Source organism: Netta rufina (genome assembly GCF_964035555.1).
Source record: "Netta rufina genome assembly, chromosome: 5".
In the NCBI taxonomy this organism is placed as follows: domain Eukaryota; kingdom Metazoa; phylum Chordata; class Aves; order Anseriformes; family Anatidae; genus Netta; species Netta rufina.
In genome coordinates this window covers 45,310,535-45,323,899 of record NC_140128.1, presented here as the reverse complement: position 1 = coordinate 45,323,899, position 13,365 = coordinate 45,310,535, and the positions used below count along the sequence as shown (strand labels likewise).

The 13,365-nt window shown below is 41.7% G+C and overlaps 1 protein-coding gene across 1 annotated transcript; it reads right to left on the bottom strand.

The window, feature by feature from the left end:
* Positions 1–374: 374 nt before the first annotated feature.
* TPH1 (tryptophan hydroxylase 1) lies at positions 375–12,712 on the bottom strand (the record flags this gene model as incomplete). Its single annotated transcript, XM_084288297.1, has 11 exons — positions 375–549; positions 842–975; positions 1,574–1,669; positions 2,760–2,886; positions 3,414–3,549; positions 4,032–4,228; positions 5,736–5,803; positions 6,482–6,582; positions 8,017–8,200; positions 9,153–9,290; positions 12,644–12,712. 11 exons carry the CDS (start codon positions 12,710–12,712, stop codon positions 375–377), a joined length of 1,425 nt encoding a protein of 474 aa, XP_084144423.1.
* Positions 12,713–13,365: the final 653 nt, after the last annotated feature.

The window sequence follows — 13,365 nt, the reverse complement described above, 5'->3', positions numbered from 1 at the left end:
GACTACTAGAGTCAGACAGACATTTCCCTGTACCAAATTATTCTATGATTGCCTCATAAGCCACCCTCTGAAGTATCTGCTCCCAGCCCTGATCCACAGACCACAGCTGTGGTCCAGTCTGGTGATTTCTCTAGTCCTCTGCTAGCTTCTGAAAAGGAACTCTAGGAGTTTTTTATCCAGGGAGGATAAAGGTAGAGGAAATACATTCTGTAAGCGGCTTTAAACAGAGAAACAAATAAAGCGATTATCCTTATGGGCCATTCACTCTTCCATTTGTAAAGGAAAGTTCTGCATGCAGCACACTACATGCCTAGAAAGAAATCAGTGGGGAAAAGAAAAGAGTTGCTGAGCACACCACACTGATGATGGGAATGTTAAACTTCCAGTTGTTTGCCCATCTTGCTGAGGGCATCGCTGACAATGTCTAGCTCATGACGTAGCTCGTTCACCACGCTGGCAATGCTCTTGGTGTCTTTCAGGATCTGCACACTCTGAGTATATGGATTGTACTTCATGCCAAATGGGCGCTTGATGGTTTTTGCAAACTCTCTATGCAAGTAAAAAAAGAGAGGGAGTTTAAACAAAAGACAAATGCATCCTCTGTGTGCAATCAGTATCAATAACCACTTTTCTAAACCACTTTTATGATAATTATAATTACTACATAGTTCATCATCTCTTCCATCCAGTACATGAGAGACCAAACAAATACTGAATTCAGCTTTCCAGCCCCAGGAAAGGTAAGTATAAAACTGTGCTAAGAATGAAAAGATTTGATGCTGCTGCTGAGAGATGCATGAAGTCAAACCTGCTTCTACAAAACAGTGAAGAAAATCTGTACCTCATCTTTTCTTTTGCTTCTTCAAAACTTTCAGAAACAAAGTAAACCTCCTGGAAAGTTGTAATGAGACATTCTTGCTTGCAGGTGACCTTTGGATCGAAAGGCTTGACTTTGGCACTGCCAGAGAGTGAGTGCTGGGTAACGTAATGTGTTATCGTGTCAGAGGAATATCACCACCAAGAGAATCCATAAGGAAGAAGACAAGAAGCAAAAACAGAATAATTAAAAAAAAAAAAAAAAAAAAGATAACATGAGACCATATTTAGTGCGTTGCTTCTTAAAACATGTCTGCAGCTGAACAGTGGTTTAAGCTTAAAGAACTGAATAACTCTGAAGGGTCATTTTCCACCAATAAGGATCAAAAATGGGGTTCTTCAAACACAAGACTTTTTAACCAAAGCAGTATTTTCAGAATCTGGTTAAACCAGCAGAGTCTTATTCTCAAAATAGGTTACCTGGAGCCTAAAGTTAAGAAATACCAGTCATACAATGCTTTCTGAGAACAACACGGGAGCTGCTCAGCATGCACTCAAAAGGACACTGCCCTGTAATTAATGCCACACTGAATTCACCTAAAATTCATCCCTACAGTAGAAACTGAGTAGCTGGCTGTGTTTTGTTTTGTTTTTTAAAGTATTTTTAGAATTATACCTCATAAAAATGGCAGAAGAGTGACAATAATAATCAGGTAGGAGCAAAGAAAAGAGGGAAATAAGCAGTGGATATTCTTACCTGGAGCTCACTAATTGAAGAGAGCAAGCCAGCCCCATAAACTCTTAGCTGTCCCTCTTGCTTGCACAAGCCAAACTCTACAGTGAAGAAGTAGCACTGAAACGGAAAAGGGAGGAAAATAATTCAGCCTTCTGCAAAGATGCTGTGGTGAGCTAGATGGGCATTTCTATTTGCAGGTGGTATCAAACAGTTTCAAATGGCATACAGTCATCATTTGGTTATCACTCTCAGATATAGAAAGGGGAAGGAACCTGAATGGAAGGGTGAAGAACCACAGGACTGCACATTTCTAATAAGAAAGTCTGATAATATAGTTCACCCAGATAGGCTGGAAGTTGTTAATCCCAGTAGGATCATGGAAATTTAAATATTTTTTGAGAAATATTGTCATGACATGACAGGTTCAGGTTAAAAGAACCACTGGACAGAGAGGACCTTGGTGAACAACAGCCCATTACAGTTCGTTCCTTATTTGCTTATTGTTCTAAAAAAATAACATTTAGTTTGCTGGATTTCACGATTTCTGCAGGTATATAGCAAGGAATGTTTTTTTCTTAGATGGTTTAATTCTGCTCCCACTGAAGATAACAAAAATTTTACCACTAGCTACAACTGGGGGGGAAGGGGGGGAGCAACCATTTTCAAAAGTTGCATCAATTATTTTTTATGTAAAATGTTCATCTCATAATATTTTGGCCAAAGCATCTAGAAACTGTTATCTGGAAGTAAGATTAATTTACATTATTTGAATTTATTGGCTAAAAAAATCTAATGCTAGTGCTCAACACAGTTAATGAAAAGATCTTACTGTTTCAATTCATTTGACACAGTAAAGAAACAGATTACATTTAAAACCATTGAACCATGTTCCTGGAAACAAAAAAGATATTTATCAGATGAATCAGATTATCAAATTTCAAGCTGGAAGAATTGAGCTACCCCCAGAAATTGCATCCTTATCTGATAGCCAAGTGAAGAAAAATACTGCTCGCATCTTCCTTAATTTATTTATTTTTTCCTAGCATGGAAACTTGCTACATGCTCTAAAAACTGAGAACCTGTGAAACAGGTCTAGCAGCTGGCATGGCTAATGTTGACATGACTCTCCAAATTAATTAGATAGAGTGGAATCAGCTGAGTAAAGCACTAAGCTTTAAAGAGGATCACTGGGCACTGAAACACTCACTGTTGCCAGTTTTTGGACAGCCTCATCTGATGCCCCAAGCGATGCTAGACCAATTTCCTGCGAGAACTGAGCAAAACTGGGTTCAGCCAAAAGAGGGACGTGGCCTAGGAGCTCATGGCAGGTATCACTGGAAAGGAGAAAAAACAAGAAACCTCATCATCTTTCTTTATTGTAGCATGAAAAAGCAACACCACTAAACAGATACAGCGTCTCATGTGAAACTTTAATAACCAAAAGACAGAGAAGTATCAAATCAAAAGACAGAAGTATCAAATCAAGTTCAGCTGAAAGCAACTAAGCAGGTCATACCAGCCCTACAAGAGTACATATCCTCATTCAAAAAACTGAGTTTGTCTAAAATTATGATCCAAGCTGCACATTTATAAGGCAATTGAATGTTAAACTAACTTTGCCCACAATGACACCACTAGGAGTTCTCCAATAACGTGATGTACTTTTGAAAATCCCGTACTTCTGAAGGTGGTACTTGAGCATGACAAAACATCATTACATTCACCACAAAGACCGAGTCTTTGGCACCTTCAAAAATAAGTTTTCTTGCTGGCATTCTTGAACAGCTTTTCAGTAGCTCGGCTTCATGCAGCAAAATTCAAAAATGCACGTTTCATTGTACCCCGAGATGAAATGACTCACGGCTCTGGTGTGTAGAGAGGGTCCGAGCTGTGTCTGACATACTGAGTGCAGTGAAAGACTCTGAATGCTAATCCCGCCAAGAAGTCCCTGGGTGACAGATACCCAGCAACAGGACGGATGGTGAAACCTGTGCGCTCTAAAAAGGAACAGAATTGTATATTAGTTTAATGTAGAACTTTGTAATATTCTCATCCCTTCTGTAACTGGGGTAGATGCCACTGTGCTACTTAGGCTCAAGAGCATGTGGGAAAATAAGGCCTGACTAGAAACTTAGTCCTAAACTCAAGAATGGTGAGTGTGTAATGAAAACGTCCCTATCCCTGTATTGGATTTTATGCCTACAGCCAACATAATACAATTAGGTATTGCTTTAATCAATCCTGAGTTTCTTTATAGTTAGCATTTGCTCCCAGACATCACTGTTTTTTGTATATCCAGGACATGATGCATTAAAATCCAGTTGGTAGGAAGACCATAATTAAATCAAGTAAATGTTTCGCTTTTTGGTTTCCCAGCTGAAACTAGGTCACCAAGGATCATTTTTGGTGCCCATATAATAGCAGTGTGATTTGCAATGGACTTTAATTCCTTTTTTGTTTAAGAAGATTAATATATTACCTTTCAGGAAGCGGGACACATCTTCCAGCTGGGGAATATTGTCCTCCCTGTACCCACAGTATTTGGTGAGCAAGGGCAGGTTTTTAAGGTACTCTCTGCAGGCATGAGTTGGGTAAAGCTTGTTAAGCTCTCGGTATACAGTCCCCCAGGTCTTGATCTCCTCCTCTGTGAATTCAATCTTGGGAATTGGGTCACCACTAAAAGGAGAAGAGGACAAAAGGACATGCCTTGATAAAAGGCTTATAAGGATGATTCATTTCCTTACTATAATTATTTAACATTCATATGGCTGTGACACTTGGTCAGGTTTAAGAGTTCACTACACTGCAAAAATACACAGTGGTATCTGGTCTACACCGTGGAGAGCTTTCAGGCTAAGGGGCTTGCTCTCTTTTCCACCTAAATCAACTGATAGGAATCTTTACATTGACCTCACTGGGGTCTGAAAACTTTGGTCTTGTGAACAGTTTCTTAGGTGTTTTAACACCAGAAGCAACATTTAAAATAACAGCAAAACCTTTAGTTTCAGGAGCTGAGAATGCATCCTTTTCCCTGTAGTATTTCCCCTATCTGTATACAATTCCTTTCCGTCATCTTTATTTGTTTTAGGAAAAGATAATTCCCTAAATTAGCAACACAAAGAGTGAACGTAGCTAAATATATGTTAGGTAAAAATCATGCTTCTATGCAGAGGAGACAAATGTCTGCCTGAACACGGTAATTGTAGTCCATCTATCCTAATTAGCCCTTAGGATCTTGATTAAAGTAGATTATGTCAAAGCTGTGATCTAAAGCCTGCTGAAAGCAACTTGAGTGTCAATACATTGCTTCTGCTGCCAGCTAGGTAACCAGCATGGCAGGTGCTTTCCGAAGGGAAACTTGACAACACACCAACAGTAACTGCCTGTGTGCCGGTGGCCAGCTGCACTAATGAACAGTGTAGCAGAGCTCTAGACACCCTGTGTTTCTGGGTCATTCCCAGTTGAGGAACTTGCCATCTAAATTCACACATGCAACAGCAACAAGAAAATCATGTTCAGAAAAAAATGATAGCACTGGGCTTGCAGCTTTAAGAGCTCCCTCCCCCAGGCAGCATCTCTAAAGAAAGAAGCTCTTTGAATTTCATTTCGCAGAAGACTTCTTATCTGTGCATCACATGCACTACTTTAAACCAGGAAATAAAACTCAAGTATTAACATTTGCCTAGAGAGTGTATACTTAGTGGTCAATGGGTTCTATACTGACTTCTGTCTTCCCTCCTTCTTCATCACAAAGGAGACCCAAACGCCCTGATGTAGTATGTATGTGCTGGCACAGGCAGCTGTGCAACGCATTGCCCACCCCCTTTTCTTGCTACACCCACTTCTAGAGAAGCAGAGAGCAAACCTAGAGCCTGAATGAACCACACTGCAGGAAGCCCACGCTGCTGCTGCTGCCCATCCAAGTCCAAGGATCAGTGCTGCCACAGATGCCACAACGGCTGCGCAGCCATGAGCTGATCCTCAGACTGATCAGAGACCCAGGAAGCTGTAAGATGGCCTAGATCCACCTTTTAATCTGCCTTCATTTCACCCCTCCAGCCCTGATTCCTGAGCCAAGTCTATCCCAGTGAGATCAGAGCCCAAGGATGTGAGCTCCTGCTAGTCCACTCTGCTATTATTTCAAAGCATTTGGGAAGCTTATTCTGGAACAAATTGAGCTTACTGTTTGTAGTTCATAGCCAGATCTGCAAAATACTTTCGTCTCTTGCGATAGACATTGTCTTTGAAACCCTGAGGGAAGGTAATGAGGGAAGAAAAAGAAAACTTAAATGAGCTCATATAAAATATATAAAAAAATATAAAAAATATAAAAAGTATGCTGTGTAAGAATGAGGGGACAGGACAGGAACTGTCATCTGAAACTTTTTTTTTTTTTTACTGTAAAATAAGTGAATAGACCAATTCAAAGCAAAGATTAGAGGTTTTATGCATGCACAATATATATTCAATAGACAAAGATCGCTTTTAGTCATATCACTATTTACACAAAATTGATGACTTGTGTGATTATTCTAAATTACAGAATAAATTGGCCATTTGTACAGTGCAAGTACTATTTTGTTTTTCCACTTCTAGTAAGGAAGAAAGAAAGAGGAGGAACGAAGCCTGTCTAGCAACAGCTTTTTTTTTTTTTTTTTTTTTTTTTTTTTGTAGTATTTTTATGCAACCACTCAGGGCCCAGACCCAAAGTCCTCACATGAGTAAGCGTCACAGAAAAGCATGGGAGCTAAACCCAGTGACAGCCTTGCCTGCACTACGAAAAGAAGCGAAACCCCCACGAGGTGTTCAGACCCACAGAGGCACTGCTGAGGGGAAGTAAAGGGAGGAGGAAAAGCTGCATTTTTTAAAAGCAAATTCCACAAGGTACTTTCCACTAAGGACTGGGCACAGGGAGAGGAAGATACTTACTGGATGGTCAGCATCCAGATCGGACCCATACATCAGCACTCGGTTTGCACACTTATCCAAATCTGAGATCTTCTTTGGAAACCAGGGAACATTCTCCATGTCTAGGGAACGCATGGAATCCACAAAGTTATTAATAACGGCGAGCGTGCTGAGGGAGGAAATGCTACTTTCAAGTATGGCTATGGTGGTTACAAGCAAAATCTATAAATTAAAAGGGTCATGAATAGGACAAGAGAGTCCACTGCCTATCTGGCACCAGCCTACAGCTCACACTTCCTCCTCCGTCACTGCCACTCTGCCCACAGAGCACAGCAGACTCCAAATCTTCCAAGGGAGGAAATAGTTAACATGGGTTTGCTACTTCTGTTAATGTTGGAGTAGCATCTAGAGGCTCCTGCTCAGCAAGGCCTCCTTGTGTGCAGTGCTACGCCAGTCTTCTAGGGCACAAAGCAGGCAAAGGAGCCAAGAATCCATTTGCTTGTGGTCCTTGGGCAGAGCAGGAATAGGTTGGAGTCCTCCCATCCTGTTTTACTGACCCTGGGCAAGAGACAGTGCTCTGTGCTTACACGTCCCAGAAAATTCAGGCTTTGCTGAGGGGTTTGCTGGGGAGTAGGAAGAGAAGGAGGCGATTTTAGCCCTGCAGCCTTAGAGAAGCAAAATTAGTTTTTATCACCGTTTTTTGTTTGTTTGTTTGTTTGTTTGTTTTAAAGCTTAAGAGTTTTTATGAAGCTCTTGCCAGAGCTGTTAGCATACCACAACAACCAAAGGACTTCTTTCTCTCCCTATGCTCTTTAGATTCCTTAAAAATAACAGGGGAAGTATTTAGATTGAGATTTCTCCTAATTAGGGCTAGAATAAGCAATTTTTATCCAGAAGACACCATATCTCACGCCCCTCACCTACCAGACTGCACCAAGTGCAGTGACTGAGAAATACATGGGACTGACTTCGTGCTGCCCAGAATTTTGAGCATCTCTTGAACTAGGAGCAAAGGTAAACAGGATGTGAAGCATCCCAAAAGCGAAAGACACCTTTTCTTTCACACCAATATAAGTAAACATTTATGATGAAAAGTGGTTAAAAAAAAAGTTTTTAAGTCAGGAGCTACATGAGGAAATTGCAAAAAACATCTTCCACTCTCTCCAGAACCTGAACTGAACTGGTGCCTGTCAGTACGACAGCTCTGTCACCGTGGTGCACAGGCCATAGCCGAGCTCTGCATTCAGGCTTTGCCTTTGCATTGGTCTCTGCTGGTGCAGGGACTCCCACTTGCTGTGGTTGTGATGTGCTGAGGAGGGATGGGAGCACAGAAAAACAAGCAGCCAGTATTTCTAGAGGACAACAGCCAATGCAGCCCCCATTCACATCAACCGCTCTACATTCACAGACAGCACAGAAGCACAAACCCGATAGCTACCCATGGAAAACACTATATGAATGCAGCTGTGGACACCTTAAGCAAACTTCAAACACTCTGAGAAGTGCGATAATGTCTTTCTTTGAGCATTTTTACCAGAGCTGCCCTTCATGCTTACCATCTTCCGGCACATTGAAATGTTCTGTTGGGTTCATAGAGACAATGTTGACATGGGATTTGAGCAGCTGGAAGATCTCATTCAGTTGTTCCCTGTTACTGTCACAGTCAACAAAGATCTCAAACTCGGAATTTCGTCTCTTGGATTTTCGTGACTCGATGTGCACCAGATTTACATGCTTCTCCTGTTTTGTAAGGAAGCAATGTTTTCAAACAGATTGACTAAAACTAATGGATTAAAAAAAAAAGTCATTTTTCCAAAAAAAAATATTCTGTTGCCACAGACTATTTACTAGGTATGAGAGTTTATTTTAGTTATTTGAATCTTCTGTTTTTTTATTGGTGAGGTAAGGAAATAGTTTGATTTTGAAAAGCTTCCCATTGAGAAGAAAATGAATGAATCTGTGTTCTTTTGTTTTCTTTTACACTGAGGAAGGATAAAGAGACACAGTAAAGAGGTTTAAATTCCTTGACCTTTTTCTTTCATCTCTCCCATAAGGAGCTGATTAGCAACTTGGTCTGGGGAAGTTCATAAAGATGCCTGTCAAGTCTCCATATAATTATCTCACAAGCAAGGGATTTAAAAACACTAGTTTTCCAGGCATAAGCCTCATTATTTATTTATTTATTTATTAATCATATGTCTTATATAAGGAGCATACAGTAACTCCTAGCCTAGACAAGCAGTGCCAGATGACAGAGCACAGTGACACTGCCATGTTCCCTCCAGGATACTCGCCAGCAATCAGAGGAGTACCTCTGTCACCCTCAGTCCAGCCTGGCAGGGTAACAATGGCACTGAAGGCATTAGGTCAACATCCAAGTGTCTACCCACCATCAGCAGGTGCTTCAGGTCTGCTTCTTAAACGCTTTAGAAACAATGACAATCCATTCGTGGAGTAAAAAGAAGAATCTCTCCCAATCTTTAGTAGGTGCAGGAAAGTTTGTGAAGACTTTAAGCCAGCATCTAATTTCTGAGGCATAAATTTACCTTCATGAATAATTCTGGGTGCTAAGTGGGAGTCATGTTAGGAATCACACCCTTAATAAATGGGTGTAATTAATTCTAGTGTGTTCCAAAACTACATTTAAAATTCAAAAATATAGAGCTGCTATAGACATGAAATTATTACACACCTGGAAAAGTTTCAGGGCTTTCACAAGACCTCCAACTTCATTCTTCAGGGAAAAAATGATGGCCGTTCTTCCTCTTTCAGATGCATGGTCTTTGTTTTCTTTATTATCTTCAATCATTGTGTAATTTGACTTAGTTAACTAAATGCAAATAAATTTTTTGAATGTTTAGTAGTGCAAAGAGTATGAAGTTTGATAGTTCAGTTTGTCTTGGAGTAATATTGAACTTTGATCAACCACAAAAAGAAAGGTGCCAATTAAGTCACTCTATACCGACAGGCATAAAGTCAGGTTCACACAGAATCTGTGGGCTGAAGATGAAATTCAGAAGGGGTTTTGGTGTGTTGTTTTTTTTTTTTTCTTTCAGTTGAAAGATTTTATAAAAGTTTTTAGTAGTTCTCTAGCATGCAAAAATGTTTTCAAAGTATTGTTTATAACAGGTGTTAGTATTTTTAGGGGAAAAAAAGGCAGGCTATAAGGTGTCAGCAGAAATAGTAAGTTGAAAAAAATACTTGTTAGCATATTTGATGAATATTGGTAAAGGGACTAATTCAAAATCCACTGGATATAGGTAGGAAAAGACAGACCATGCTTTTATAAATCAGAGCTGAAAAATCATTGCCTTTCTTTCACTAAACAACCATAAAGCATTACTTTTATAGAGAAAGGAGTCAAAACCTAAAGAGTTGAAATGTTGTGCTGAACAGAATCTGTTGACTACAAACACAGTCCCACTCCAGCCAAATATAACAGAGCTATTCTGTTAGTCAGTTCCCCTAATTCAAATGCTAAATCCTTACAATGAACACCCAACTCACACTGAAAATTCTCAGACATAGTTCTATATTGTAGGACCATGTAGTTTTGTAGACTACTAGTGATTCTTAGTTATATGTAGCCAGGCCATAAACATAAATAATATGTGAACAATGAAGAATGTGGAAAATGCAAAATAAAACAAACAAACAAGGGTTAGAAGCATAGGCTGTGTTATATGATTTATGTGTGTTATATGAGACATACATAACACATAAGACATGTGTGTTCAAACCTTGCAAAAATAAACAAAAAAAGGTTTCTGAAGGAGCCAGTGAAGGAGGAAGGAAGAAAAACAAAGGCATATTATTGCTACTTGGAAGTATTTCTTGATTTGACACAGTATTTAAGATCTGGTTATCTGGTGCCGACTCACCTGGGAACGGAAAAAGCAACAATAAAAACACAGACAAAATGACGCAGTTCTGTTGATACCCTTCTACGTTATCTCCAACTTTTACTTGTTTAAAATGGTATCTACCTACTATAGATTTGTTCAAACAAAAAACACAGATTTTACATATCTTTTATCGAAAACATTCCCATTTATCTTTCAGATTAAGAAGGTAACCTGCCTAACACAACAACTAAATTAGTTTCATTTTATATGGAGGGGTTTACAACAAGGTAAACATTTGAGTCTGCTCTATGGAAGGTCTTAAGGAAGTTACTGGCTGCAAGCTCTTTGGGGTGCAGAAGTGGTATCCCTTGGAAGAGGTCTCGTGATGCTAATGTATTATCGCTTCCTTCACTGGGTTTCTGATGAGGTCCTTACCCCTAACAAGCTGTCACTATACAATGAGCTCAGGCAACAGTGTCCAGCGCACTGCTTCTGGTCCAGCAAAGCCGCTGATCTCTCACAGCTTGAGTCCAGGTACCAAATTATCTGCCGAATGTGGTGCTGAGACCCAGCAGCCTGCAGGTTTCACAGCTCAATTTAGCAAGCATCTGTTCAGCATCACAAGAGCCAGGAACAGGCACCATGCTGGGCTACTCTGAGCAGAAAAAACTAATAGCCCCCCAATCACATATAAGTTATTGGTTGTCTTCTCAAGTGCAGAGATTGTTATTTGACTAAGCCAAACCCCACTCAGATGATACTGCTGTAGAAGCAAAAAAGTCTCCATTATGAACACATGGTGGTCTTTGAAGGCATAAACCATCAGACTGTTTTTTTATATAAGGTTTATACACAGCACGTTGGCTTGATTCCACATTCAGGATCACTGACTTAAGATCAGCTTAAGAGATTTGGTACAGTTGCAGGCAATATTATAAGGTGCACAGCTTGGAAAAAATACACATATTGAAGACTAATCTTGTAGTTCTGATCTTGTATTTTTGCTTGCTCAACTAACCTTGTATTTAGGACTGAGCAATATTATTGATAAAGTAATATTTTTAAGATCCAACAAAGAAAGCACAAAAAATGCAGTGTATTCTTACATTAAATTCTAAAAATGACCGCTACAATGAATTTGAAAAAGTTGCAGATGAGAAATTCAGACGCCTACAATGCCAAATACACACCATTTGCATCTGTAGTCCTAAGCTAACATTAATTTCCATCCTTCAATACAAAAATAGACTGGCAACAGTTATGTGTTAACACCACCACCTTATTGGTACAGGGCAAGGGAAAATGATAATGCAAAAATAATTCCTCTCCTCCAACAGCTGCACCTCCTGTTTCATTTTATTCTGCACCCATAACTCAGCTCTAATTGTATCTGACGCTTTTCCTTTATGGCATCACATTGAAGCTTTTTGGATTTGGTGGGTAGGAATCATTATTGCTAAAACTAACTTGTCATCAACCTGAGTTAGGTCTTAATGAAAATACTCCAACAGGAGGAGCGCTCTAAAGCTTTTACTCAGCGATCTGAGTGTCTTCTGGTTAAAAGACAGCTTCTGGAGTCCTCAGCAATCACCTTCCCTTTCTCTCCCCTCTCCACACTGAAGTACTCTCTGTGGAATAGATATTTAGCACTTATATGTTGTGCTTCAGTTCTCTATATTAGCAGATAGTCTATGTTCAAAATCATCCAAACATACTTGTTTAAAGGAAATTACATTTTAGAGCTGTAAGCTGAAGCCCAAAACCTCCTAAGTACATATTTGACACAGATTGTTGTTATTTGTACCTGAGAAAAAGTGTCAAGAGGCATTTTCCAACATCCTGCCTTACTTCCTGAGCAGCTGGTTACTTTCTCGCTGTCCTTTTCCCACACGTGCGAACAGGGCAGGACGAAGACACGCTGTGGTAAGTGACCACGACTCGAGGTCACCTCCCCGGGCAGGTTTCCACACGCCAGGGGTGCTCCTGGCCCCGCTGTTCCCGGAGAGACTCAAGCCCGTGCCGCGTTGAGGGGAACAGCGAGGCAATTTCACGCGTAACCTCGCTCCCTTAAATCCTGTTGCTTTTTGCAAGAAAGACTACCGGCACGTTAAACCGTCCGGTGTCACTGCCTACAGCCAGCAAATCGGCACTTACTTGGTGATCACTTGGTGATTTTATCCCGTACTTTCCGTGCCCAGAACCCGCTCAGAGCGCAACCTGCAGTGCCTGGCGGCTGCTCCCGACCCGCACCTTACCGCTCTCCTCAGCCCACCAGTTCCTCAGCTCTGCCTCAGCTCCCGCTAGAGATTTGGGTTTCCCGGCCCCCCGAGCCCCTCACCTGGCCACCGGCCTCCCGCGGGCACGGCGCCGCCTCCAGCGAGCCCCCGCGGCGGGGCAAGGCCTGCATGGCCCGGCAGGATGGGACGGGACGGGACGGGACACGACGGGACGGGATGGGACCGGCCCTGCTTTATGGAGGGGGCGAGAGCCGGCCCTAACCCCCCCGGGCGGGGGAGGAGAGGAGGAGGAGGAGGAGGAGGCGGGAGGAAGGCGGCGGGCAGCGGCTGAGGAGAGGCTGGAGGCTGCCCGCGGTGCGGGTTCTCCTCCCTCCGCCCTCCTCAGCCCGCCTGAGGACGGCAGAGGTGCGGGCTCAGCTGCTGGGGAGCTCCCCAAAACGCAGCTCTAAGGGAAGGGGGGGGTTTCGGCAGAGGCTGAAACTCGCCCCCGGTCCCTCAGTCTGTGGGGGTTTGTGTGGGGCACGGGGCTGAGCCAGCACATCCCGGGCTTCTGTTACACTACTTAAAAACCGGGCTTTCAAAGAAAGGTTCAAAGTCAGCAACAACCGTTTTCCCCCTAGTTTACTCTGACTGAACCAACTTCAGTGTTCTTCTCTTCAGTGCCTAAAACCCTGAAATCCTGGGTGAAGCTAGAGCTCTCTGATGCCAGTGTAAAGCACTTGACAAATTACACTGATGAGGCTGACACCAAACTGTATCAGACACCGTGGTACTTGCACAGACACCTTCAGTGCCTGTACCTGAGCTGGAGGAACCCCTGCTG